General features: G+C 36.7%; 1 protein-coding gene across 3 annotated transcripts in view; it reads right to left on the bottom strand.

Annotated features, from left to right (window-relative positions):
* Positions 1–27,471, bottom strand: part of SCN2A (sodium voltage-gated channel alpha subunit 2) — a 162,948-nt gene that overhangs the window by 113,415 nt on the left and 22,062 nt on the right. For 2 of the 3 annotated variants that reach the window (XM_069080606.1, XM_069080603.1), the window contains exons 1-3: positions 7,212–7,356; positions 5,040–5,358; positions 3,579–3,696 (exon numbers count right to left, since the gene is read on the bottom strand). In XM_069080606.1, the coding sequence (XP_068936707.1) occupies positions 3,579–3,696; positions 5,040–5,306 (385 nt within the window). In that variant the 5' untranslated portion in view covers positions 5,307–5,358; positions 7,212–7,356. Of the gene's footprint in view, positions 1–3,578; positions 3,697–5,039; positions 5,359–7,211; positions 7,357–27,471 lie in introns of those variants that run through there. The other variant, XM_069080605.1, reaches the window with a different exon arrangement.

Below are 27,471 nucleotides of genomic sequence, written 5' to 3'. Positions count from 1 at the left end.
AGTGCAGATCTAGGGAGCTAAGCTAAGAGATTCATGTAGAAGAGATGCAAAGCTCAGGGGAATGAGCATGGCAAAACCAAGGGAAGAAAAATGATATCAGGGCTCTGTAGTAACAGAGGCCTTGGTCCCCCACGCTCCCTATATGTGTGCCTCATTACCAGTGTACTCTAAGTTTGTGCCCACTCTTTCCATTGAGGTTGTATGTATTTATGGGAAGGCATGCTATATATTTTGGGGTGGAGAGGGGAGAGACATTTTGTAGTTACCATTCTTACTATGTAATCTTGGGAAATGCTTTTATTTTGAGCTAATTATGTTTACTGGGTGACAAGGGAAAGCCAGGTAAGGACTAATGAGCTATAATTTTAGGAGGGCAGGCCCACAGAATACCTTTGAAACCATAGGGGAATACTATTCACCAGGGAATACCTAGATAAAAGGGCAGGTTGAGGCAAGTGCCTCTTAGGGTTGGGGTGGGGAGGTGTGCTACATTTATCTATACATATATACATATTTATGCATGTATATGTATATATGTATACATATTTATTTATACCCTCTTTTAGCTTAAAAATACTTAAACTGAAAAGAATGGTAGGGTAGCTCTCTTATCTGTTAGTCTCAGAAGAAAGTCAGGTAAACAAAAAGGAAAGTATGAAGGTTAGAATAAACTTATCAAATTTGGACTGATGAGGCAAATTTGAACATTTAATATGTATTATATGAATCGCATTATTATGCAAAATACCCTCTATTTGCCTATCCTTTTACAGTTTACAAAGCACTTATACCTCAAATCATTATTTGATCCTCACAGTAACAACAGGAAGGAGGTTGGGCAAATAGCATAAAAACCTGAAGTTCAGACAATCTCAATGACCTACCTAAGGTCATATGGCCAATAAAGCAGTGTTTTTAGCTGAAAGGGAACATCTGCTACCATTAGACCTATTCACTCATTTTACAGATAAGGAAACCAGTCATTCAGTTGGGAATAGAAGCTAAATTCTCATACTTTTATTTTCAGGCTCATTTCACCCTATAATTCTATGACAATTGCAGATTGGGTTTGAACTATGGGAGTAGGTTAAGGGTGAATCTAGGAGCTGAATGGCAATGAATGTCAAGATAGAATGTGAAGACCCATGTCATAGTCCTGCCTTTGTAACCAATTAGTTGTGTAACGAGATATAAGGGAGATATGTAAGGGAGCAAGATGTGAGAGGGTCATGGAATATCAAAACTGTGTTGCCTTAAAAAAAAAAAAAACTAACATAGTAAAGATAACTACAGTGTAACAACTCATCAATTTTCTGGGTTCAAGGGGAAAAAAAACTATTTTTATGTCCTTAGAGCTCCTAATGAAGATAGCAGCCATCTGTTAAATAAATAATGATAGAAACAGAAGCATTAACACAAGCACAATGTACTAATTTTCTGAGAGTTAATGGTCATTAGCTTGTTGATGGACTAAAGTCTTACTTAGAGGTAGATAGGTTGCACAGTGAATAGAATGTTGGACCTTGAGTTAGGAAGACTTGAGTTCAAATCTGTCCTTGGATACTAGCTGAGTGATCCTGGGTAAGTCACTTAAGGTCTGTCTGTCTCAGTTTCCTTAACTGTAAGACGGGGAATAATAATAATAGTACTTCCCTCATAGGGTTGCTGTAAAGATGAAATGAGATAATATTTAGAAAGCATTTAGTGGAGTGTCTGACACGCAGCAGGTTTTTACTAGATGCTTTTTCTCTTCTCCTTTACTTCCCCTTATATAACAAATATCAAACAGAAGATTCTCTACCATATGTATCTTGTCGATTCTAGCACCAAGGTCAAAGAGACTGTAGGATTTTTTCTCTTTAGAATATGATTTTGACAGCATAGCCTAGATCTTTAATTTTGTCCTCAATGCTTTTTCTACAGTAAGGCACCAAAATTATAACACTGCCAGCCAGCCACTTAATGTGAACAACTAAGGAATCACGGGATGCAAACTAGTGTATGTGCAACTAAGATACTATAAGGCTCTTTAATCTCACTGGTCAGGGTATTATGTCCACCAAAATCTCTTTACCACTTAGTAATTGTCTCTCTGAGTTCATATGGTTGAAAGACTCATCATTCTACAGCTAATGATGATGGAAATGAAGCTTTTGTGATAAACTTCTCTGAATTTGGCCAGACTGGCCTTTGGACAAACTATCACCAAAACCCAAATCCAAGTTTTTCAAATTGGATAGAACCTGCCAGTGCTTGCATTCAAAAGAACCAAAGTCACTGTAATGTTTCTAGATGCCTTTAGTGATGGGTTATCACCAGGCCAAACTAGGTCTTTCAATTCTGATACTTGAAGATATCATCTTCTTATGGATGTTAGGTACATCTCCCTAAATTCAAAGTTGAAACTGCGCTAGCTCATTGGTATTTGATATGTACTGGTTAGGCAAACCCTGGACTCCAAGACTCAAACCTTTTCAATTCTTCTTTCTCCTAGCTTTCAAGGTCTGAATTAAGTCCACAACCAATTGCTAACTTAGCCTCTTTTGCCCTGACTTTCTAGACTTCTCACTAATTCTATGTTAATTTTTTTCTCAGGACCTATTTCAAATATTTTGCCCTAAATACCAACTGTCTCTTGCTCTGTTAGATCTGCTCGATTTGTGCTGAGGGGAAATTTATGTGGCTAAAAGAGAATTGGGTTCCAAGAAAAACCCTTTCTATCAAAGTAGTTATTCTCTAGAAGGGGTGGGAAAGACTGTAATGAAGATGAAGTCTTAGCAAATTTGAGGAGCCAAATAGAGTTTTCATGGAAAATATAATTTGAAAACTATTCAAAAGCTAATGCATACACACACATCTACCCATATATAATGCATATATACATACTTATATACATGTATATACATATGTACACATACAGACTTTTATATATGTGTATGTTACAGTATATATCAACAGTAGAATTCCTGTGACATATTTAAATGCTGAAATCAAAGGCAGTCAAAAGCACAATTAAATTATAAATCATATATTAGATTAGGGTCAATAAAATACACAGAGCATTAGGATCTTATAATGAAGACAAACTTCCAAGATATATTTAGTAATAATTCCTTGGCTTTGTCTTCATATAAAACTACTAGGACATTCAAATTAGATCATAATAGGTATGAGATTCAACTTATTTTTTCTTGTCAGTAAATCCATCAAAACAAACAAGCTCAAACTTTACTTGATGCTATAAATATAACATTATATACTATTTTAACTTAGAAGCATACTATGGAGAGAAATAAATTAAGAAGTGATAGGAAAAAGCAGATTTTTTTTAAAAAGAAGAGAAAAACAGGAAGGAGGGACACAAATGATAATTATGACTGACTTGGGAAATAAGAAAAATTTGAGAAAGAAAGAAGTAGTTCACTTACCTCTGATTTCCTTATTGAATAAGGGGAGAGAGAAGAAACAAGAGAAATAGGGTATAGAAACACCAATCAAATTGGCTTTGAATTGAAGTAAACAAAAAGATAAAAACCAAACAGCACACCATATTGAACAATTACTTGAAAAAGGATATGAATGTACCAAAATCTTAATAGCTATTTTTCTAATAGGGTTGAAAGGAGTTAAAATGTACAGGGCAGATGTGGCACTGAATCGGAAGATTGCTTTTCCTTTATTCAATACTATAAAAGTCTGAAAAAAAAACACATGTAAAATGGAATTTAGAATACACAGTAATGGCGTTTAAAACACAATCTGCTTTACTTTTTCCTTAGCATTAATTAGTGTACTTAATTAACCAGACCAAACATCCAGAGGGGATAAAAAGCAAAAGTTATCTGGAAATGTACTAATTTCAATATTATTCCATTCAATTCCAATATAATACAATAATGTACTAACTCTCATCCTATAACATAATTAAATTAACATGTATATATGTTACTTGTTTCCAAGGTGACTCCATATGCTTCAATAAGGAAAATTAATATAATGAATTAAAATTGTTAAAGTCAAAAAGTAACTGGGAGTACAGAAAATGTGTTATTTATAACCTTTAAAAGAAGAAATTGTTAATTTTATTTATCATTCAGGTAAGCACTAAGATGTGGTTTTAATCATATCTTCAATAAAACCAAAATTTCCTCATTATCACCTTAATATTTCCCAAGTGTGTTCCTTTTTACCCCTAAATTCTATTCTAGCACTTCCCCTCACTTTTCAAATGTTTTGTTGCCTTATATTCAATTAAAGAGTAAGTAGAAAGAAAACAGATTTTTAAAGAATTAAATTTGTTGAATATTAAGGTATTTGTGGTAGAAAAAACTCTTGTAGAAAGACATTTTGATATTTACAAATAGCAGTATCATGGAATTGTCTTAATTTCATAAGAAGCTGAATATATCCAATGTTTGTTTCACCAGGCAAAAATTTCCTCTTTTGACTCTGGATTTTCCAAATATTTGGTGAAGTATTAGTCCTACTCAGTACAGAACTAGAATTCAAGATGGCAAAAAATTATTTGCCTGGAAACTTGCTTCTCCATTCCCAAGTGCCTATTCATTTTGAGGCTATGGAATGCTGGTAAACATTTAACAACCTGCTCTCTGATTTAAAAAATATATACACAACACATTTTTAAATTTAATATACATCATTAATGTTTTCTTCATTACTTTCGTTAGTCTAGGTAATCAACCAAACAATAAATCAGGCCCTGATCTACAGTATTTGCCAATTTCTAAAGTGTAAATGCTCACATTGAAAATTTAATAATTGGCTCTCTTGAACTGGTATGAGATGGTACCAGTATAGTCCTGGTTCCAGGTCAGTTCCAGGAGTGTAGTTTCAACTTAAGCCATCCAAAATACTCCAGAGATAGTTGGTTTAGTTGATTGGGTTCACCTGGCATGCTAGTGATGTTTTATATAGGTCATTATATGGCTCTAGCCTCATTCTGGATGGGACTCAACTTGGGGCTTTCATGCAACTGCATTCTGGGTTTAATAGTAAAGGAAATTGTATTAAGGACTCACTTTTTTATTGATATAGTATGGATCCAGGTCCTCCAAGGGCTCTGACACCATTCCAGGTGGAATGTCTCCATAAATAAATGGAAGGGATTTTCCTGCTTCCAAATCACTATTTGCTTTGGGGCCATTTTCGTCATCCTCATCTTTGCGCCCTTGTTTAGGTTTTGTAGCTTTTTCTTCTGCAATTCGTTGCTCAATAGCAGCAAGGGATTCCCTGGTGAAGTAGCGAAAGCTGTCAGGTCCTGGTGGTACCAGCACTGATTGTGCCATCTTTTCATCCTGTACCTTTTAATTACCGATTAGCTTCTTGCATAAGAAAGTGCTATGGAAACATGAGAGGACAAAAAAGCAATGAGCATTAAGATAAAGGACAAACACAATATTAAGATGTTACTTAAAATATTTATATGAGGAGCAAGACAAAATATGCAAAGCAAGATATGTAGCTATGTCAATATCTACATATAAACATAAAAATGAAAGCAATATTTGGCATTAAAGGAATGACAATTTAAAGGTTTTCTTTTTCCTCCACAGGTAGGTAGGTCTTTCTTCGATATATGATATTATGTAGTAGGTGTCAATGGGGTAACCTAACTCACCACATCCAAAATGTTTTAAGTAACTGCTACTAGGAAAAATATATGATTTAGAGTTCTGAAATGGATGTTTGATGGTTTCTGCTTGCTGTTCTACTTGTGTGAGTATTTTTGGCAGCCATCTTTTAGCAGACTGTCTGAAACAATTGGAAAATAGAGTGGGAGGGAGAGATGGAGAAGAGAGAGTGTGTCATATTGAATTTTATAAAAAAGGAAGCACAAAGGGTTTCCAAAGATCTCCCCACCCTTTTCCCTCTTCTCTTTGCCCACTGGTACCTCCAAGGGCCTTAAAATGAATCATCAGATCTACTAAAGGGGACTGGGAATACAGGTAAAAGCTTGCCTGGGTACCTGCCTATGTTGCCTGTAAGCAAATTATGGGAGGTTCAGGGGATGCCCTATCTTTTTATAGAACTGCTCAGGAAGCTCCACAGGCAGGGTCATGGCACCTGCCAAACTGAATAGGAAGTCATTTACATCAGGGCATCTGTAGCTGGACCTTCTGACTTAGCAACCTGCTGCTGGCTAACAAGATTGCTTTGGAAGCTAATCATTATACAACAGTTTAGGAAACTCTTCGGAATATTTCATTTTTCAAATTGTACCTATTTTGCAATAAGTAAAAATATCAGCTAAGTAGCTTCTATTTCGGGATTGTGCTTTGGTTAAAAAAAATCGAAGCTAAAGATACAGTGGGGAAAAAAAGAAAACCACCCCTTCATCCCTTACAGGAGACTTTGGCATGTCATAGATTCAGTTACACAGAGGTTCTGATCATACCTTCCTGGTGCATAATATAATACTGTGGGGTGCAGCTCTCATCAAAAGATGGAAAACCTATTACCAAAATGCTATCCTTGGAAAAGCATTATCAAGAGAATATACTGGATTTAGAACTGAAGAACAAATCAAATCTTAACTCTTCAATGCAACCTTTAAGAGCTGTCACCTGTTTTTCCTTCCTCCAAACACCTTTTAAGCCCCACATCACAACATCTAACTAGATGAGATATAGTATATGATGGCAATGTGATATAACCATAGTTTCATTCTTACAGAGTGGGCTGCATAAGCTATATGAATAGAATACAGATCTGTTTCCACAGTATTTTCCTCTGAAGTATACCCACCGGACTTCTCTGGGAGCAGCGCAGCTGCAATGAGTACATGTTATCAGAGAGCCTTCTGAATATACTGATGCTTCCATGGTCTCGTTAATCTTCCTCCTGCATCTCCCCAAATAGGCACATGCCTACCTGTAGGTGTATAGGTATATGTGTGTGCAAATATATAAAACTATATACACATATACCTATATTAGATATAAATAACATCTATGATATATATGTATGAAAATGATCCCTGCACGCCCAATGGACATATATGAAAACATCCTAACATCATATTCTTGGATGCTCTAATAAGACATGATCTTTCAAAATAAAATCTAGCAACCACAAAAGGGTTAATTATGAAAATGAAAGTGGTCCCACTGCAGAATCTCTATGGATTTGACTGTTGCTAGAGCAGAATCACAGAAAACAAGTAGAGAAATAATATTAAAAAGCATTATTACCCCCTGAAGAATCTTTCATCCAATGATTTTGGCATTGGTAGGCTCACACCAAAAAGACTGCAGCTAAAATTCCATCATGCTTTATTTAAAAAAAAAATTAGGGGGGTGGTGGTGGTGTAACTCTCCTTGGAAAGACCACACCTAACTTCCTGTAAAAGGATTCTGGTTATTGAAGGAAAACAGGCATTTCCTGCATGAGGGACTACAAGATGATGTTATTATATCTACCACAAGAGGGCACAGAGCTGTGATCAATGATGCTTTGCTTTCCAACACTTTGTACAGACAGAAACATAAAGGCCAGATATTAAATTTGGCATTATCTACCAACAAATATTATTCCTCATTCAGTAACCTAGACAGACAGTAAACATACAAATACAAATCAAAAGGGGAAAGAGCATCTGACAGAAGAATCAAAACATTTATAAATTGGTTTAAATTCACAAAAATATCACTAGAAATACTACATTTGCTGTGGCCTAATTCACATTTGTTCTTTACTAATTTATCTATGGCCATTCTCATTACTGTGCAATTCATCTTTACATTTTGCCTGTTAACATGTCAATTTCTCCCTGGCTTGAAACATTTAAAATGCCAGATATAACAAAAAAGTAGCTGGGAAAGCCAATGATAGCTGTGGTTACCACGTAAGCATGTGATTGTGTGTCAGCTGTGAGAACAAGTATTTACTCATATAATGAGGGCTGAAAATAAGGTTCAAATGAGAATTGGACTTCAGATCCAATAAATAGCAGAAAACAACTCTAAAAAAAGAAATGTAACATTCTGTCCACTTGCTATTCTCCCTGCTTTTCATGACAATTTATGTTTATAGGAAAGTAGGGATGCAGGAGATGTATTATGGACAGTAATATTAGTTTTATACCGGTCTTCTTAATAATGCTGAAACATTTGGAAAGAATTACCTTCAGTTATGCAGCATCTACCCTCAAAATAAAACTCCCTAAAAATTCTGCAAGATATTTAAGCTAGCCCCTGCCTAAAGCAGAATTCTAATATCAGGCTATCTAAACATTCTACCCTTCACCTTTCAAAAGCTCAGTTTCTTCATCAGTACAATGAAGTTTTTCTGTCTCAGAATCCAGAGGAGTCTAAATTTAACACAATCTGCTTATACAAAAATCCTAAGTTTAAAAAAAAGAAACCAATAGGTGATGACATACTTTGCAAAAATATCCTTGCTGTACAAAATAATTTACCATAGTTTTATTATTGTTTATGTTTTTAAATAGTATGGTCTAAATGATTAAATTTGCATTCAACTTTTCTCAAATGTATCTACTATACAAAGTAAAACCCATAATATCATAATCTTTTAGAAAATACCTTAAATATGTGCATAAGCATACATATACATATTTATACATAATGTGTATAACATATGTATGTGTACATATAAATCACAAGAAAAAAGGGTATCTGATGGATGTCCTGTCTACACTGGTATTCATGAAATGTCTAGAAAACACAACAAAGGCCTCCTATTTAGCCAACTGGGTGGATCACTTAAGGCAAATGTATGGAAGGATGTAGGTAAGAGTTCAACAAGATATGCATCATGGACTGCAAAGTACACATGTGTGAGACCATAATTTCAGTGGAATTGCAATTAATCAATCAGCATTTATTAAGCACTTATTATGTACCAGGTTCTACACTAAGCACTGAGATATATCAATTAATAAATCAATCAATAAACCTCTATTAAGTGCCTAATATGTGCCAGGCATTGTGTTAAATGCTGGGGAGATAAAAAGGAAGAAAAGACAAACCCTGTGATGAGGTTTGGGGGTGCTGGGACCCCAAAAATACCAAGGCAGAGTTGCCTGGAACGAATTCACACACTCAAGGCTTCTCTTAGTCAAGTGGCAAAAAGTTTATTGTAATAATTTAGCAAAAGTGGGCAAGGGGCCTTGGGGAACCTGCAAGAAAGCAAGGATGATGCTGGAGCTTATATGGAAAAGGGGCTTGGAAAAGGAATACCAGGGATGCTAATTAGGTAACCTAGGGGTTCAGGTGTCTTGGGGAACTATGGATGGGTAACTGTAGGGAGTCTGCAGAAATAAGTTTGTTGTTCCCAGACACTGGAGGAGTTGTCAGAGGCATGAACCTTGGGGATCTGGTGCAAGGGAGAGTCCTTGGGCTAGCCAGGGACAAAAGTCCTTGGGTCAGGCATCCCCTGTATGTTCTGATAAGAGAATGTATTCTGCAACAAGAGAACAGGACAGGGGCCTACTGAGAAGGTAGGCTTACACAGACATGACCCTAGGGCCTATACTCAAGGAGCTTACATTCTAATGGGGAAGACAACACACAAATGCATACAAAGTAAGCTATACAGAATAAATAGGAAATAATTAGGAGAGAAAGCCCTAGAAGTAAGAGCGGTTTTGAAAGGCTTCCTGAAAAAGATTTGATTTTTGTGGCAACTTAAAAGAAGCCATGGAGGTCAGTAGTTGCAGCAAAGGATGAAGAGTGTTTCAAGAATAGGAACAACTAGAGAAAATACCTGGCAGCAAGAGATGGAGCTGTATGTTCCTAGAACAGTCAGAGGGCTGCTGTTACAGGATCAAAGAGTATGTGTTGGGGAGTAAGGTGTAAGACCACTGGAAAGGTAGGACAGGGCTAGGTTATGAAGGGCTTTGAATGTCAAACAGAACACTTTGTATTTGATGTTGGAGACAATGTATATTACTTCTGAACCCTAAAGATTCAACTAAAATAAAACAACTTCACTAAATTAGAAGGATATGAAATCCATGTAAAGCATCTGCTTTTCTATATGTTATCCATAAAGCCCAGCAGGAAGTGATAAAAAGAAAAGGTTCATTCAAAATAATGAAATAATATATTCAGGCATCTACCTACCAAGACACACATAGGAACTCTATGAACATACCTACAAAAACTCTTTGCAGAAATACATATCTAAATTATTGGAAAATATTAATCATTCATGGTCAGGCTCTGATATTATAGCAAAAATGCCTATATCAACTAAATTTTATTTATGCAGTGACATAGCAATGAAACTACTAAAATATTCCTTTATAGAGCTAGAAAAAATGATAATAAAAATTCATAAGGAACAAAAGATTAAGAATCTTAAGGGAGATCATGAAAAAAAGTTAAATGGAAGGGGGCATAGCAGTAGCAGATATCAAAGCAATAATCAAAACTGATTAGTGATCAAAAGCTGATTAATAAATAGAAAAGTTGATCAGTGGAATAGATTAAGAATGAGTGAATATAGAAAAATAATGTTTGATAAACCCAAATATCCCAGCTACTGGGGTGAAAATAATTTAAAAAATAATCTGTCCCTTCCACTAATCTTCCTCTAGTGAAAAAGAAAGAAAGAGAAAAGAAAATCCCATAGTTGCTTAGTCTGGCAAAACAAATTCCCACAATAGCCAGATCTGAAAACATATGTCTCTCTTCATTTTAAGGTCATCACATCTGTCAGGAAGGGAGTAGAATCTTTCATCTTTAATCTGATCAAGGCAATGATAAAAGACCAAAGTTTTTCCTATAAAGTTATTTTATAATTGTTCTATTTCTGCTCCCTTAGGTCTGCATCAGTTCATAAAGGTCTTCCTAGTTTTCTCTGAAATTATCCATTTCATTCAGCATAGAGGTGTAAATATTCAGGCAACTGCTGTGTGCCTCTATATTTTCCACTTTCCTCCTGGCAGGTAGTGCTCTTCAATGGGGACCTTTTCTCTCTACCCTCCCTCCACTTTCCAGCTTCCTTTTATGTGTTATCTCTCATGTACTATATACTACATACTTCCTTTTATGTGTTATCTCTTATGTACTATCTTATGTACTTTTCATCATAAATTTCTGAGGGCCAAGGACTGCTTTTCTTTCTGTTTAATGATATTCATATTCCCTGCATTTAACATAGCACCTAGCACATAGTAAAAGTTTAATAAATGTTTGATGATTTATTGGTGACTTGGATTTGGGGGCAAAGTCAAGTCAGCAAGCATTTATTCCTACTATGTGCTAAGTATTACGCTAAGTGATGAACATACATAGAAAGACAAATATAGGCACTTACTTAATGGGCAGACAACGTAGCTTCAAATTCTTGTTCTGCCATTTAATGCCTGTGTGACCTTATGCAACTCACTTAACCTCTCAATCTCAGTTTCCTCAACTGTAAAATAAGGACTAGAAAACCTCAAAGATCTCTTCCACTTCTAAATGTATGATCTTCTAACAGTGAATACAGCACAACCATTATATTATTTTATATATTTAAAAAATTTAAGATTTATTTGCCATTATAAAAATTGTGATAAATTATTATTTTTGTTTAAATTAAGCTAAGATAATTATCTGCATTAATTATCTTATGAAAAGTAGAGAGACAACATTTTTTTTAAAAGGGGGGGATCTTTTTATACTGAGTTTAGTAAAAACTTTAATGATCCTAAACTTTTCTCACTGAAACAAAGATGCATCTTTTTTTTTTGCCTCTTTGGAGGGCAATTGGGGTTAAGTAACTTGCCCAAGGTTACACAGCTAGTGTTTTGTGTGTGTGTGTGTGTGTGTGTGTTAAAGTGTCTGAGGCCAGAACCGAACTCTGGTGCTCCTGACTCTGGGGCCAGAGCTTTACTCACTGCACCACCTAGCTACCCCTAAGACTCCTGTTTTTAACACAGTAGTCTTCCAATGATGCTCTGTGGCTATGAGTCATGGAAGATCACATTTCTGAATAATTAAAGATGAGGACAACATGAGAAGTAGAGTAAATGATACCATCAGAGAACTAAATGACTATAGAAGAAAGCGGTCCCATCACATGGTGAGTGTAATGGGTAAGTGACAGGCAGTCCATGCACTCTACTGATATCTACACAATCCCTAGAGAACCAGAGGAAAACTTTCAGCATGGTGAGTGGACCTTCCTGTGGAGGATTTACTGAAGGGTGGAGAGGAGTCGCGCAATATTTGAAGGCTGTGATTTGCCCCATAAGAAGCAATACTTATAGTGAGGAGACCCCCAGAAGTCTTTGAGTCCAGAAGCAAATCAAATCTCATGGTAAAGTGAAGGCTCAAAGTCTGTGATGAAAAGTTAATACACAGGTACAATTTTCAAAACTTGTCCAGGGCATATGAGTACTTTGTTCTAACTTAGCTTCCTGCTATGTTTATAATACAGGTTTTGTGGGTGATACAAAGCATGAGAGCTGGTCCCTCATCTCAAAAAGATTAACATCTAATTGAGTAAATGAGATATATACATTTGAAAAGGTAACAATTTAAGAGATACAGTAATGATATGAGAAGGCAACACTTCAGCAGAAGGAAGGAAGCAGAGCGAGTGGGAAGGTGTCTGAAGAGAAAATAGGAACCGACACTACCAGGCTCAACCAGGCCTGCCATCTGGCTTCCTATGCAGTTCCATCATTGTCCCCCTGGGTTGTACATAGCAGGAAAAAAATGTCAAAAGAGACTTACAAATGACAAGATCCTGGAACATAACAATCCTACCAGGGACAGGGGGACTGCATAGTATCATTGCAGTGTCACTCTGCTAAGTGGCAGAATGTAGAGAGAATGGATAAGAGCAGGACACCCCTGTCAGAGCCACACAGTGAAACAAGACAGGATGGGCCAAGGGAAAATGTTATAGGGTACTAAAAGGGGGGGGGAGAGAGACAGAGAGACAGAGACAGAGAAGGGGGGGACAGAGAGACAGAAATATGTCATACCTATGAATCATTGGAAGGATAACATCTAAGTACTATAATGACCCATATTTATAAAATATATTTGATGTTTACCAAGAGCTTTATTCAACCATTCTGTGGGACAGTCTTAATATATCTATTTTACAGATGAGGAAACTGAGTCCAGATAAATGATGTGACTAGTTCAAAGTCACATTGTTAGTAAATGTGTCCAAGTAACTACTCAGACTCTCTCCTGCCTCCAAATCCACTGATCTTTCCACAACAACATGCTGCTTTTCTAAGGGACTAAGGTGAGCTCTTTTTGATGAAAAACCTCTTTTCTAGGCATACTCTCTCTTTTGGGGATCTCAGCAGCTCCCATGGGTTCAATTAGCAACTAGGCAGAGGACTCCAAAGCCTACATGTTCCACTCCTACCTTTCTTCTGAGCTGTAATACTGTATCACTGTCTGTTGGACACCTAATTGTTGTTGTTCAGTTGCGTCTGGCTCTTTAGGACCCTGTGGACCATACTGTCCATAGAGTTTTCTTGGCAAATAAACTAGAGTGGTTTGCCACTTTTCTCTCCAGTGGAGTAAGGCAGAGGTGAAGTGACTTGCTCAGCATCACACTGCTAGTTAGTGTCCGAGGACAGATTTGAACTCAGGGTTTCCTGACTCCAGTACCAGTACTGTATCCACTGAGACACCTAGCTGCCTCCTAATGTCCCATATGTATCTTAAACTCCACATGTCCAAAACTCTGTGTCATTTTCTTCTTCTTGGCACCTCCATTTTGAGGAAGGGCTCAGACTAGCTATCATTCATTCTCTGGACTTCATCAACATGCCCAGATGATATCATCCTTTCCACACCCCCTGCTTTCCAGCTCCCATTCATGTGTTGTCTTCCCCTATTAAAATATGAGATCCTTAAGAGCAAGGACAGTCTATCTTTTTGCTTGTACTTGTATTCTTAGAACTTAGTATAGTGCCTAGCAAATAGTTTTGCTTAACAAATGCTTGTTGACTTGATTTAACTTCCTTCCATAATCCAACTTTTCCCCTAACTTCTTGATTTTTTCTAGTGCACCAGAAATATAAATAACAGCTGGTTAGCAGCATTTGCCCATCAAGTGAAGAGTTTTATTCTGAATGACATTATAAAGAAGAAGATATTTAGGACACTGGCAAACATAAACTACTATTGAATACACTGAAATACGATGATGAAATTACAAATAATAAGGCCTTCAAAGCTCAAGAAGTCAGAGGTTTGGATTAAAACGCTGATCCTTATAATTGAATACTTAAAGCAGATCCTTAAATCAGTGAGGGAAACTTGTACCATCAGATATAGCTCCTTGTGAAATTCCAAAGCTAATTGAAGTGATCATTAGAAGAAGGACAAGTAGAGAAACGTTTGAACTCAACATTAATCAATTACATTATTGGGTTTCAGCATTTACCGTGCAATATAAAACTACATCATTTTCTCAATCACCCAAGTTTTAAAAGGAGGAATCTTCCTTAATTATTCACTCGACCTTAGCACCTGTGTTTCCAACATGGATTAGGCCCACCCCTCCTCTTTTCCTCCTAAGGCAGGGATTCGTTTCCTCAAAAAGGAAGGCAAAGCTGTCTGTGACCTGATTGGTTCATGTGTCCTTAATGATGCTGTTTCTTCTTCCTCCATTCACAATAGAGGCAGTCCCTGCTGCTGACAGAAGTCATGTCTTTTAAGTGACAGCAGCACCCACTGTGAGTCACCATTCCGTACAACCTAGATTCCATCCTACAATTGACTGAAACTGGTTCTACATGGTTGTTGTTGTCCAGTTGTTTCAATCATGTATGGCATTTCATCACCCCATTTGGGGTTTTTTTGGCAAATATAATGGAGTTGTTTGCCATTTCCTTCTCCAGCTCATTTTACAGATGAGGAAACTGAGGTAAACAGAGTTAAGCAGCTTGTCCAGGGTCATACAGCTAGCCAGTGTCTGAGGCCGGGTTTGAACTCAGGAAGATGAGCCAGACTGACTCTATCTCTAGTCGCTATACCACCTAGCTGCCCTTCTGAATGACAACAACAACAATAATAGCTACCATTTATATAGTGCCTACTATGTGCCAGGCACTATGCACTATGCTAAGTGCTTACAAATATCTCATTTGATCCTCACATCAATCCTGGGAGGTAGGTGCTATTATTATCCCCTTTTGCAGAGGATGAAATTGAAACAGACAGAGGTTAAAAGACTTGTCCAGTCACACAACTGGTAAGTGTTTGAGACAGACTGTGTCCGTGCCAAGACCAGACTTCTCCGACTTCTGCACTTTTGGATGGGGAAGCCAGTACTGTTTAGGCTTACCCTTGGCTACTTGGGTTCCTGTGCAAAACACCTCTTCCAGGGGGTGTGGGAGTGGGTGGGAGAAACCTGATCTTTGAGTACAGGATATTTAGGACCCTCTATGCTAAGACCTCAGAGCCCATTTTCTAGTCCAAGCCATATTCAGGCTAGTTGCTACCACACCTGGCCACAGTGTGTTTATAAATCACCCTGGAGCTTCTGCTCTAGTGGCCTCTAGACAGAGAGCCCAGCATGCTACACTTGCCTCTCATCTTTCTCTGGTTGAGCTGGGAGGCTACAATTTGCCTGCACTGGCTTTTTGGAGGTTGCCTATCATGTTGCCTATGAAATGAGGGTAAATGCGGACATTTTATATAGGCCTGTAGTAAAAGAAGTTACCATATTTTCTCATTGGATTTCTTGATCATTATTTAGTCTGATGCAAATTTCGTGGTTTGGGTTTGGTTTTTTTTTTTGGGGGGGGGGTTGCTGTTGGGTTTTTTGCTTGTTTGTTTTTGCTGGAATAAGTGTTAAGCAGCCATTATGGCTGGATGTTCTCATGTTGTTTTCCCCTTGAAGGCAGAGACTGTTTCGTTTTTCTTATTGCATCTCCATCACCTAGACTAGTGCCTGGCACACAGTAGATATTAACAAATGCTTGCTGGTTGACAGATTAATTAGAGGTATCTATATTATGTGCTAGAGGGATCTGGGAAAGTAGGTATATGTATATACTTGTATGTATGTGTATATATGTATATATTACATAAATTTAATATGTATATTATATGTAAGCCAAGATTATCTGAGGATGCCCACTTGCTTAACATGGAAGCCTCTGGGTCCCCTATTACATAAATGGAGGCAGCCACATTTTACAGTTTGCCTGAGTCTTTAAAACTGGAGAGACTGAGACTAAGTGGAGAGAGAGTCTCTTTGTGCTCCCTCTTTTTTTGGACATGCTTATCCACTCTGTCCAGAAGGTGAAGATCACAATTCACCCACAGCATGGGCACCATGAACCCATGAAAGGAAAAGGACTTTCTTTTTCTGCTTTTCCTCTTTTACTCTCTGAGAAATGGACTTGGAGGGTTTGTTGGTGTTATGTCCTTAGTTTCAGGTGCTCGAGGTGATCTTAAACTAGGGAGCTTGAGCCACAATGACCTTGGAGCCAGGATTGTAGGGGAAGTTGTCCAGCCAACTAGCCTGGCATGGAAGCCCTGGGCAGCCAGGATGCTAGGGACTTGAGGCTAAGGAAGATTTTGATATTGGAACTGGGACTTTGCTCTACAGGAACTGAGTTTAACTGTGAGCCTAATTCCCGTTTCTTCCCCAGAGACTGAGATGGTGCATAGCAGGGAAGAAAGATTATGCCTCCCACGTGCTGGGGGAGGAAATTTGTATATTTTATATCTTTGGAAGTAAATATTTCTTTGTAAAGGCTAATCTGTCTGTGGATAAATGGAACTGTGGTGCAAAGGACAACCTTTGCACTTAGAAGAATGTCATCAGTGAGGATTGGAGCCATTTGCAGAGCCTAGACACACCTAATCCCCTAAAGGGTTTTGAAGAACCTGGGGGAGGAATGAAATGTAACCTATATTGCCTTAAGGCAATTAGGGACAAGGTAGTCAATGCACACACACATAGAGGGGTAGGGGGAGGATTGGAAGGGAGAGAGAAGAAGGGAGAGAAGGGAAGGGGAGGGAGGAAGGAGTAAGGGGAAGACAGGAAGGAGGGAAGGGGAGGGAGCGGAAAGGAGAGAGAGAGGAGGGGTGAAAGAGAAAAAGAGAGACAGTCAGACAGAGAGACAGACAGACACAGAGAAACAAGAGTGAGAACACACGTGAAACTGGGTTCAAGTATTTTTATGTAACAAATCGTTTTCTTTTCTAGATAACCAATGAAACACATTCCAGCTGGTACAATTAATGAAGACCTAATCAGGGAGGCAGAATTGGAGATGAATGTTTAAATATATAGCATATTTGGTTAAGATGATAGGAGTTGGGTATCTTTCAGTCTGTCAGCTAGCATTTATTAAGGACTTAACCAGCTACGGTAAGTGCTGGGGATACAAAGAAAAGGGTGAAGTATCAACCTTTCTCACCACCATTGCTGGTGAGTCATGAAAAAAAATCATGATAAAAGCTTATTGAGCTAATAAATTTGCCTAAGGTATAGGATTTGTGTAAAATGATAGCAATAAAGCTAGGAGGAGTGTAGCTAGGTCTTGGAAGTTATTATATGTCATGATAGGAGCCTAAGATTTATCCTCTGGGCCAATGATTTCCAAACATTATATGCGCCACCTCCTCCTCTTCCCCCAAGCTAAAAAAAAAGTTTTGTCTTTCCTCTTTAGAATTTAAAGTTTTATTTTTTCAATTAATGAAAATCTACTTTCTTACCTTGCTCCATTGAGAAAAAAAAAGAAAGAAAATTCGGGGTGGCAGGGGCGGGGGAGGGAGGGGATGGAGAGCAGCTAGGTGGCATACAGTTGATAGAGTACCTGAGTTCAAATCCAGCCTCAGACATTTACTAGCTGTATGACCTCTGCAAGTCACTTAACCCTGTTTGCCTCAGTTTCCTCATTTATAAAATGAGCTGGAGAAGGAAATGGCAAATCACTTTAGTATGTTGCCAAGAAAACCCCAAATGGGGTCACAAAGAGTCAGACATAACTGAAAAGCAACTCAACAACAACTGTGATTGTAAAATTTTTCTGCCTCTGCTCATTTCACTCTGCATCAGTTCATATAAGACTTCCCAGGTTTCTCTAAAATTTATTGATCATTTCTTCTAGCATAACAATGTTCTCCTACATTAATATATACCACACATAATTTGTATTTGGATCATTCATACCATACATAATTTGTTCAGTCATTCCACAACTGATGGATAATTCCTTAGTTCCCAGTTCTTTATTACAATAAAGAGCTACTAATATAAATTCTTGTCCCCTTGGCCTTTTGTACTTTAATTTCTTTGGGAAGCAGTAGTGGTATTGCTAAATAAATAGTTCCAAAGTGCTTTCCGTTATGATTTAACCAATTCACAGCTTTACCATCTCTCTACCTTTTAGAAAATCTTTCAAAGTTAGTAAGGATTTGAAACTGGATTTGAATTCAAGTCTTGGAGACTATAAGGCCAGTCCTCTTACCCATTGTGTCACCTAGTGGCCTTGCACAAATCTTAAACATACAATAAAACAGTGATAATAGGGACTCTTTTTAGCTTTTCTTTGTATCTCCATAGCTTGGCATATAGAAGGTGCTTAATAAATATTTACTAACCTATGACATATGACACATTTACTTACTGACAAAATACTTTATCATTTTCATGTTTATTATTTATATGTATAGTAACCATACTTTATCAGCACAAAGTTTTTCAAAACATAGTGTCACTGATGATACTGCTACTCATAATTCTTTTTTTAATCCACTAATCAAGATTGTTATTTTGCCTTTATGACAGCTACATAAGAAAACCTAGTATGCTTATTATAGAAGAGGATGGTCAATAGGATCACCCTGCAGCTGGAAGACTAAAATGATTTGATGCTGGCCAGGAGACCTGGACTCTGACAACTTTTTAACAGTCATTACTGTGAGCTGTTCAGACCATATAGGTATGAGGAAAGTAGGAGATATTTATTCAGCTGTTCTAGGGTTTGTTTATTTTTAACTCAGGGTCCTGAGGAGAATATGAGTATAATGGATTATTTGTGAATTTTTAGTTTCCTCTATTTATTCATGAATGTCTGTGAGTACTGTGTATCTTATGAAGTTGTGGTAAAAGAAACAAAAAGAAAGTTCATCCTTCATACTTGTATTTAGTACTGAGGACTCTTGTGGGAGGGGGACTTTGTTAATCTGTCTTTGAGGAACTCTTGACATGAGATATTCCAAAGCTTTGCTTAAGAGATGTCCCTGGAATTTTACTCTAGGGTGAAACTAGAGCCTGAAAGAGAAACTGACCCTTCTAGAGACTGACCCAGGTCCAAAGGATCCCAGAGTCCCATTGTGAGACAAACACTTAATCACTGACAATTTCAAACCATTAGCTATAACCAGAAGTTTGCTGGTTAAGTGTTTAACAATCTGCTATTTTTTCGGGGAGGGGGAGTATACATGACAAAATTTTAGGTTTAATCTACATTACAAGCATTTTCTACATTACTTTCTTAAATATGAACAATTTAAAAAACAATAAATCAAACCCTAATTTGTAGCATTTGCTGATTTCAAGTTCACGCTAAAAATTTAGCAATCAGATCTGGCAATGGTATCAGCTGGCTCTAGCATACCCCTGGCTATAACTCTTCTGGTATTATTACAATTTAAAAAAAAATTATCAGTTATTTAAAAAAAAGTTTATTACAGAGAACTCACCAAAATGAAATGTTGAGAAATAGAGAAGATATGGCACTTTTATTTTTATTTATTTTTTGCTTTTTAGAGGGCAATTGGGGTTAAGTGACTTGCCCAAGGTCACACAGCTAGTTTTTGTGTTAGGTGTCTGAGGCCGGACTTGAACTCAGGTCCTGACTCCAGAGCCGGTGTTCTACACACTGCGCCATCTACCTGCCCCAATATGGCACTTTTAACTTCCAATCAAAGATTATTTAACTTTTAAGTTTTCACATTTCAGATCCAAATTCATCAAGAAGCTAGATAACACATCTGTTTTCAGAGCCTATGTGGACTGATGGTGATGGTAGCAGGATACAACTAATTTAATATTTCACATTCACCATCTCAAATTTGATTTTGTTTGCACCAACTGTATTAAACAATTTCTGCCCTGGATCCATTGCCATTTCGAGGAGATTTGCTGTTTTAGTCTTGACTTTATTGGTTTTTATTTGGATTTTTGTGTTTATTGAACAAAGTAAAATGTGTGTGTATATATAAATACATATATATATATACACATACATATATGTAGATATACACATACATATATATATATATGTACATACACACATACATAAGGAGTTTTACTTGAAAATATCCAATACTCTTTACCACTGTTTCATTCTTATCTCTCCACCTCACCCTTGGGAAGGGGCATTGTAGTCCCTTCCAGGAGACATGCCTCAGTTAAAAAAAAAAAAAGAAACAAACTGTTCTTGGAAGAGTATTAGTTGTACCTCTTAGAGAAAGAGTGTGACTGCTGAGGCTGAAGAGCAAACCTATGACACTGATGTGGGATGATGAGGGTTGGAGGGACAAGAGATCCAGGCCTTGCCATCCCCTTTAGTACTGTGAGTTATCTGGACAGTGCAGGTCTTATGGAAAAGACTATTGCTTGTTAGGCAGTCCCTAAATGTGTATGCATTCTATGGGGACTCTAAACCATAGACTGGCACTAGGAATCTGGGTGAGGTTATGCAGGACTAAGTAAGAGAGAATATGCTAAATGTTAAACCCTTTAATCTTAAAGGATTTAACAAAATGTTTATCTAAATTAATCTTTCCTACTTAGTCCTACATAACCCCACCCCTAATCCCAGTTTACCTTTCCAGTCTTATACATATAGTCCAGTTAAACTGGCCATCTAGCTGCTCCTCACTCTCATACAAAAAACACAATTAACATATCCAAATGAACAGGAAATTGAGATGTGATATTATCCTTTAAGCAGAACAAGTAAATAAATAGGAACAGATCTATAGTGAAAGCTTTCTGCAGAGCTGAAATCAGAGACAATGTATGGGTTTTTGCATTGTGGAAAGTATTTATCTACACACAGAAACATCACCCCTTCTGAGAAATAATAATGTTTACTATTGGTTGTGACCCATTCATTGATTGTTGTATATCTTTTAATTTAAAAAAAATCTTTAACAAAAAAAAGAATTCCTCTGATAGACTGGCTACCTTCATCGAATTTGCGAATAATTAATTACTACAAATTATATCCAACTTTACCTTATATCTTAGGGCATATACAAGGATTTTGAATCATAAAATATTTTTGTACTATTAGTACATAAACATTTAAAAATTTTTAAAGTGATATATCATCTTTAGCTCATAGTTTTAAACTTCTGTTTTGTATATGTTGTATGAAGTATATAACACCAGACACAGATATTAGAATACTAGTTATTGTTTAGTCCTTTCAGTCACGTCTAACTCTTCATGACCCTATTTGGGGTTTTCTTGGCAAAGATAGTAGAGTGGTGTGCCATTTCTTTCTCCAGCTCATTTTACTCATGAAGAACCAAGAGAAACAGGGTTAAGTGACTTGCCCAGCGTCACACAACTAGTAAATGTCTGAGGCCGGATATGCACTCAGGTCTTCCTGATTTCAGGGCAAGCATTCTATCCACCATACCACCTAGCTGTCCAAAAGAACACTAGTACCTCTATCTAATTTATAAATAAAGAAATGTATGTACACATTGTTGAAACTGTTTTTTTTAAACTGATTGGGTATTGGATCGAAAAAAATTTGAAGGCTACTGTTCTAGAATAAATGGAATAAATCGACCCCTACTTTCAGTGTCAGTCTTCCATATATTTGAAGAAAGCTATCTAATCACCTAGTAATTACCTCTTCTCTAGGCAAAATCCTCAATTTCTTTAGCCTCTAAATACACAACAGGGTTCCCAGAATCCTTGGCATGCTGAACATTTTACCCTGGAAAACTTTGGTTTATAAATTTCCATAATAAAAAGTGGTAAGCAGAGCTAGACAAGTGTTTCATACAATCATTTATATTTACGCTTCTTTCTCTTAGTGTATAAAATTATACTAGCTTTCATAGAATCCCCATAGTGTAAGAGTTCATAGCTTCTGGTAAATGAAAACTCCTAGGTTTTTAAAAAATACACTGCACTTAACTCACATTTTCTCTAACCTGTCTTTGTGTACTTGACTTTCTGTTAAAGCCTAAATTCAGGATTGTAGATCAATCAAACAACAAACATTTATTAAGTCCTTATTCTGTTACAGGAACTGTGCTAAGTTTGGAAAAGAAAGAACAAAATAGTACCTGTCCTCAAGGAATTTATATTCTAAAAGGAGAGAATGTACATAAATTGGTACATTCAACACACATACAGAAGAAATGGAAGTTGATCTTATTTGGGAAGATTCTAATAGCTAGGGGACCAGACAAGACCTCCTGAAGGAGCTAGGATTTAAGCTGACTTAGGCCAAGAACTTTATATATCTCTCTATTAGTTTTCATCTTTTGTTCTAAGTTTATAATTTCAATTTAATGAGATCTTTTTGAATCATGGTTCATATTTTGTTCAGTCAAATATTTTATCTAGATTTGTGTTATCTGAGATTCTGTCTCCTTTTCTTTTATCCATGTCTCTGGCTAAAATTTTGAATAGAATATAGCAGAAGATTGAGCCCTTCCACAAATCACTAGAGGCCAGCCTTTAGGTTGATCTCTGCTAATCAGCACTCTTTGGCCACCACTGAACAATCATGGAACTTGCCTAATTGTTCTCCCACTGACCACATTCCTCCACCTTTTTCACAGAGCTATCAGAAGGAAACTTGTGAAATGCCTTTCTGAAATCAAGATTCATTATGTAGATGGCAGTCCCTTAATCTACTAACTTGCTAACCCATTAAAAAAGGCAATCACTTACATATACAAGTGAAAAATCGGTAGCAAGTCTTAAGTTGGTGAAAGCCATGGACATTGACCTTGGAGGTTGGTTCCTATTTAATCAAACAAAATATACTTCTTCCCCTGAAAACTACTAGACCCTTTTAAGATATCATTTATCATTTTGCTGTCCTGCATGTCATTTACCATATCATTTATTTTCTGTTTTCTCACACTCTCACCAGATGAAATTTTTTAAGATGTTTCCCAGCAAGCCTGAATTTATTTGGTGTTAACGTGGAAATTAGGGTGCTGCTATAACATAAAAATCAGGCATTGGGCTTCATGACTTTTCTTTTAAAAGGAAACATTACTTAAAATTCTAATTAATTCTTAATCTTTATAATTAATGAAAAGATTTTATTTATAGCTCAGAACTCTGCTAATGTACAATGCAGGTGTTGCCAGGCTTGATCCTAGAGCTTCTATACCCAGTGGCCAGAAACAAAAAGACAAGGGTGAAGAGAAAAATTTATTTAACTTGTATCCCATTTCCCGCACTTTTCATCTTTTAATAATAATAGCTTACAGAGAGCTTCAAGGATTATAAAAGCAATTGATTTGCATCAGCTCTGAAAATTTGTATGAATTATCCCCGTTAACTGGTAAAGAAATTGAGGATCATAAAGGTTAACTGGCTCATGTATGTTAACACAGTTAGGGTGAGATCATAAAGCCATAGATTTAGAGTTGCAAGGAATTTTAAGAGTAATCTAGTTCAACCCTCTCATTTTACAGATGAAAAAACAATGAGTCGATGGCTTACAAACAAAAGGTCTTTCAGGTAGAGAGTGACAGAGTCAGATAAAGTATATGAAGTACTTTGAAAAATATAAAGAAGCCAATAAATGTCAACTATTATTATTAAGAAATGTCAGTTAATAGATTTAGAGCTAGAAGGGGCTGTAGAGGTCACTGAGCCCAGCACTTTCATTTTATAGATAAGGTACCTAAGCTCTAGAGAAGGTGCTCAGGATTAAGCGGCTAGTGTCTGAAGAGGGAATTGAATTCAGGTCTCCCTGACCCTAAGTGCAACACTCTCCATGATGGCAAGTATTGGAACCAGTCTCCAGCCCCCTAAACCAGCCCATTTCCGGTTTTCTTGTTTTACTTTTCGTGCTTCTTCTCTACTTACCTCCATTAGCTCCTCCAGGCTCCTTGTTCCCTTTCCCAACTCTTTTGTGGGAGTTCTTCTGAGTCCTCCACTGTTGTTTTGTTTTGTTTTGTTTTTTTATTTCAATCCCACAAACACTTAACAAATTACTACTTTGTGCAAGACATTGTATCTTCTCTCCTTTTGTTAGTCTTTAGATTTATCCACTACCTCTGAAAGAAGCTAATAGTAAGGCTTAGAATCTTGCTGCTTGTAGTGATAGCTATGGGAAGGAGTAAGCTAATTCTTTTCCTCAGCTATCTTTGACCTACAAACTCCAACCTTTGAATGTGCATGATGCCATATCTTTTAAAGCATGATGGTTGTGAAAAAAGGGTGGCTACCCTTGGTGAATGAACAGTTTGTTCCCTGTCTATAAAATGGTCACATTTCACACCCCACCAGCTGAGATTTATTGTCCTAGGTACAGCTAGACACTGAAGGAAACAAAGCAAGATTCTCTGAGCACAGTCAGTTCTTGTTCCAAAGCTGTAGTCTATCTAACCAAAGAGATACTTGCAAAAGAGCAAGCATAGAAGTTATAGTATACTCTATTTAAAAGATAGCATGACAAGATTAGATTTGGCCTTTATTCCTTGTTCTATTTCAAATCCATCTATGTTTGATAACATTAATTTATCTCATTTCTAACACTTACTATGTGATCTTACCTAAGTCACTCTCTGAACCTCAATTTCTTCTTCAGTAAATAAGAATAATGATACTTGTACTATATACCTTACAGCGTTGCAATGAAGAAAGCACTTTGTCAATCTTAAGATAATACATGCATCTGCATTGCTATTATTATTTATCAACATAACATACCTGAAGCTTTTCTAGCTTGAGATAAATTGCAAGAGGGCATGTGAACAGCCTTTGAGAACCTAGGGTAATTTCCATATCACAATGATAGATCATAGAAGAAATTCCTATTAAGACTTTAGATTAGTATGATCTCTCTGAAAGCCTGTGTCCGCTGTCCAACAAGAAGTCTTGCCAAGAGATTCATCATGATACATATAGAACAAAGCCACAGATTATTTGGTCACTGTAACTTATGAAACAAAGAAAAGCAAAACGTTTCTCAATCATGGGTGACCCTATTTTATTCTGTAGAGCTGGTGGAAGTGTAAGAAAGCAAAGTATCTATAAACACTAATTTTATTGCAGTTACCATAAATGTACAAATGTACCTTGTACAAAGAACCTTGGCCAATGAGTTGATGTACTACTGGAAGAACTAAACCACACCAATATTAAAATTAATATAAATGAAAGCAGAAGACGAAAAGAAGGCATAGCTCAACAGAAAAATGACTCACAGATTATCTCTGGAAAACAAATACATAGGTTCATAGAGCTGAAAGGGTCCTTAGGAGTCATCTTGTCTTACCTCCTCCTTTTACAGGCAGTAGGTAGAACTATTGGGATTTCAACCCAGATCCTCAGACTCTGTATTTATTTTTCTTTCATTTATCATACTGCCTTTTTTAGGTAGATTGATTTTATTAAGTACTGAATAGCAATCATGGCTACTCATTTCATCTATCAATTTCTCATAAAGAAATTAAGCAAAAAGACTACAATGAAGACTTTTACAGTTTATTCATAAACCTGCATATCAAAAGGATAAGATGTGGAGAAATTCTACAAATAATTTTACAGTATTCTCAGAATCAAGTGAGCTTATACTTTTATACCAAAGGCAAAGAATAATAAAAATTCAGAATTAAGAAATTAATTACAAAAGCAATCAAAGGCTTATAGGTTTCTCAGAAGCTTTTTATTTTGTCTTTCATAAATTTTTTTTCAACAAATGAATTGGGAGCTGCTAGAAATGTAGAGCATTAAATATCACCATCTCAAATTATTTTTATCATTATCATTACTTTTATGGAAAAGAACAAGTAGGTTATTTCACTACAATTTTTCTTTCTTTTGAGATTCTGGGACCTTCCTACCTTTTGTGTCTTTTGATGTCCCTTCTTGCACTCCATGGATTGGTCAAATTGATCTTTTTGCTGTTCCTCACACACGTCATTCCATCTTCCACCTCTACCTTTGAACTGCCCATTCCCAGTGACTAGAGTATATTTCATCCTCAGTTCTACCTCCTAGAATCTATTATTTCCTTCCAGACTCATCTTAAGCACCAAATTTTACACGAAGCCTCATAATCTGTATGGCTCATCCTTCACTATTAGCTAAGGGCAAAAATAAGGTCCACTTTCTTCATGTAGAAAGTTATGTTTGAGTAGTATAAAAAAATACAACATGATTCGACTCCTCCCTTTTCCTCATGCATCCCCAAATAAACTCCTATGGGAAAGCCCAGGTTAGCTGGCATTAAAGTCATTCCATTGTTGAATATCCTTATGCTTTAATCCTCCATTACCAAAGGTATGGAAGTGCCCAGAGTTCATACTATATAGCAAGCATCACTTGGCTGTAGCATGCACACATACCTACTCCCAGGGGCTGGTGAGCTTAGAGATTTTATTTGTTCTTCAAAGCTGTTTGAACCTTTGAAATATTATGCACTTACAAAATGTGCTCCAAGACAAAATTATGGTCTGATAAAGCTCTGGCAGCATGTAAAAGATCTCTGAACTGCATGACCAATAGGAGGAACGTGTCACTATTTTCTGAGACATGTAGGCAAGTTCAATCCACAGAATCACAGGATCATCAGTCTAGAGTAAGAAGGGAACCTCAGAGGACTTCTATTTTACAGATGATGAAACTGACTCCCTCATTTGTAAAATAATATCCTGTAAATTGAGTATTCCTCATTTTACAGACGATGAAAACAGAGGCCCAGACTTTCGCTGGAATCATATTGAACTTTAAATTAATAATTTTGTTTTTAATATTTAAAATTATAGGTAAGGAAATGAAATGGACTTATTCACAACATTTATTCATTTTCCCTGAGGATTTCAATTGAATGGGAAGAAAGCAGATTGAATATGACTACCCTAGTTGAGAATGAATATATGTGTTCAGGAACTAATCACAACTGAAACTTCATGTCTCTGATCTACATGATGACACAAACAAAAACACCCACATGTGAAATTTAATGGCCTTTTCAGTCTAATTAGTTTCTTGAGTGGCTGTCCCTTTTCTTTTCAGAAGCCTCTTAACTGGTCTTCCTGCTTCTCATCTATCTTCTTTCTGATTCATCTTTCACATCACTGACAGAATAATATCCATGAATTTCATAATCTTTGATAAGATTCCTCAGAATGTTCCACTGTTTCCCTACTGCCTATTAAATAAATCTGGTACTCCATGCCCTCCATAATCTTATTCTCCTTCCTTCATGTACTCTATACTCCAAAAAATGAATTTACTACTACTCTCAGTTCCAATCCTTTGTCTTGGCCTCTCTGA

The sequence above is a fragment of the Petaurus breviceps genome, unplaced genomic scaffold (genome assembly GCF_028583685.1).
Source record: "Petaurus breviceps papuanus isolate PSGF00001 unplaced genomic scaffold, PetGlider_PUasm1.0 91133, whole genome shotgun sequence".
NCBI lineage: Eukaryota > Metazoa > Chordata > Mammalia > Diprotodontia > Petauridae > Petaurus > Petaurus breviceps.
This window is presented reverse-complemented; position numbering and strand designations above follow the sequence as displayed.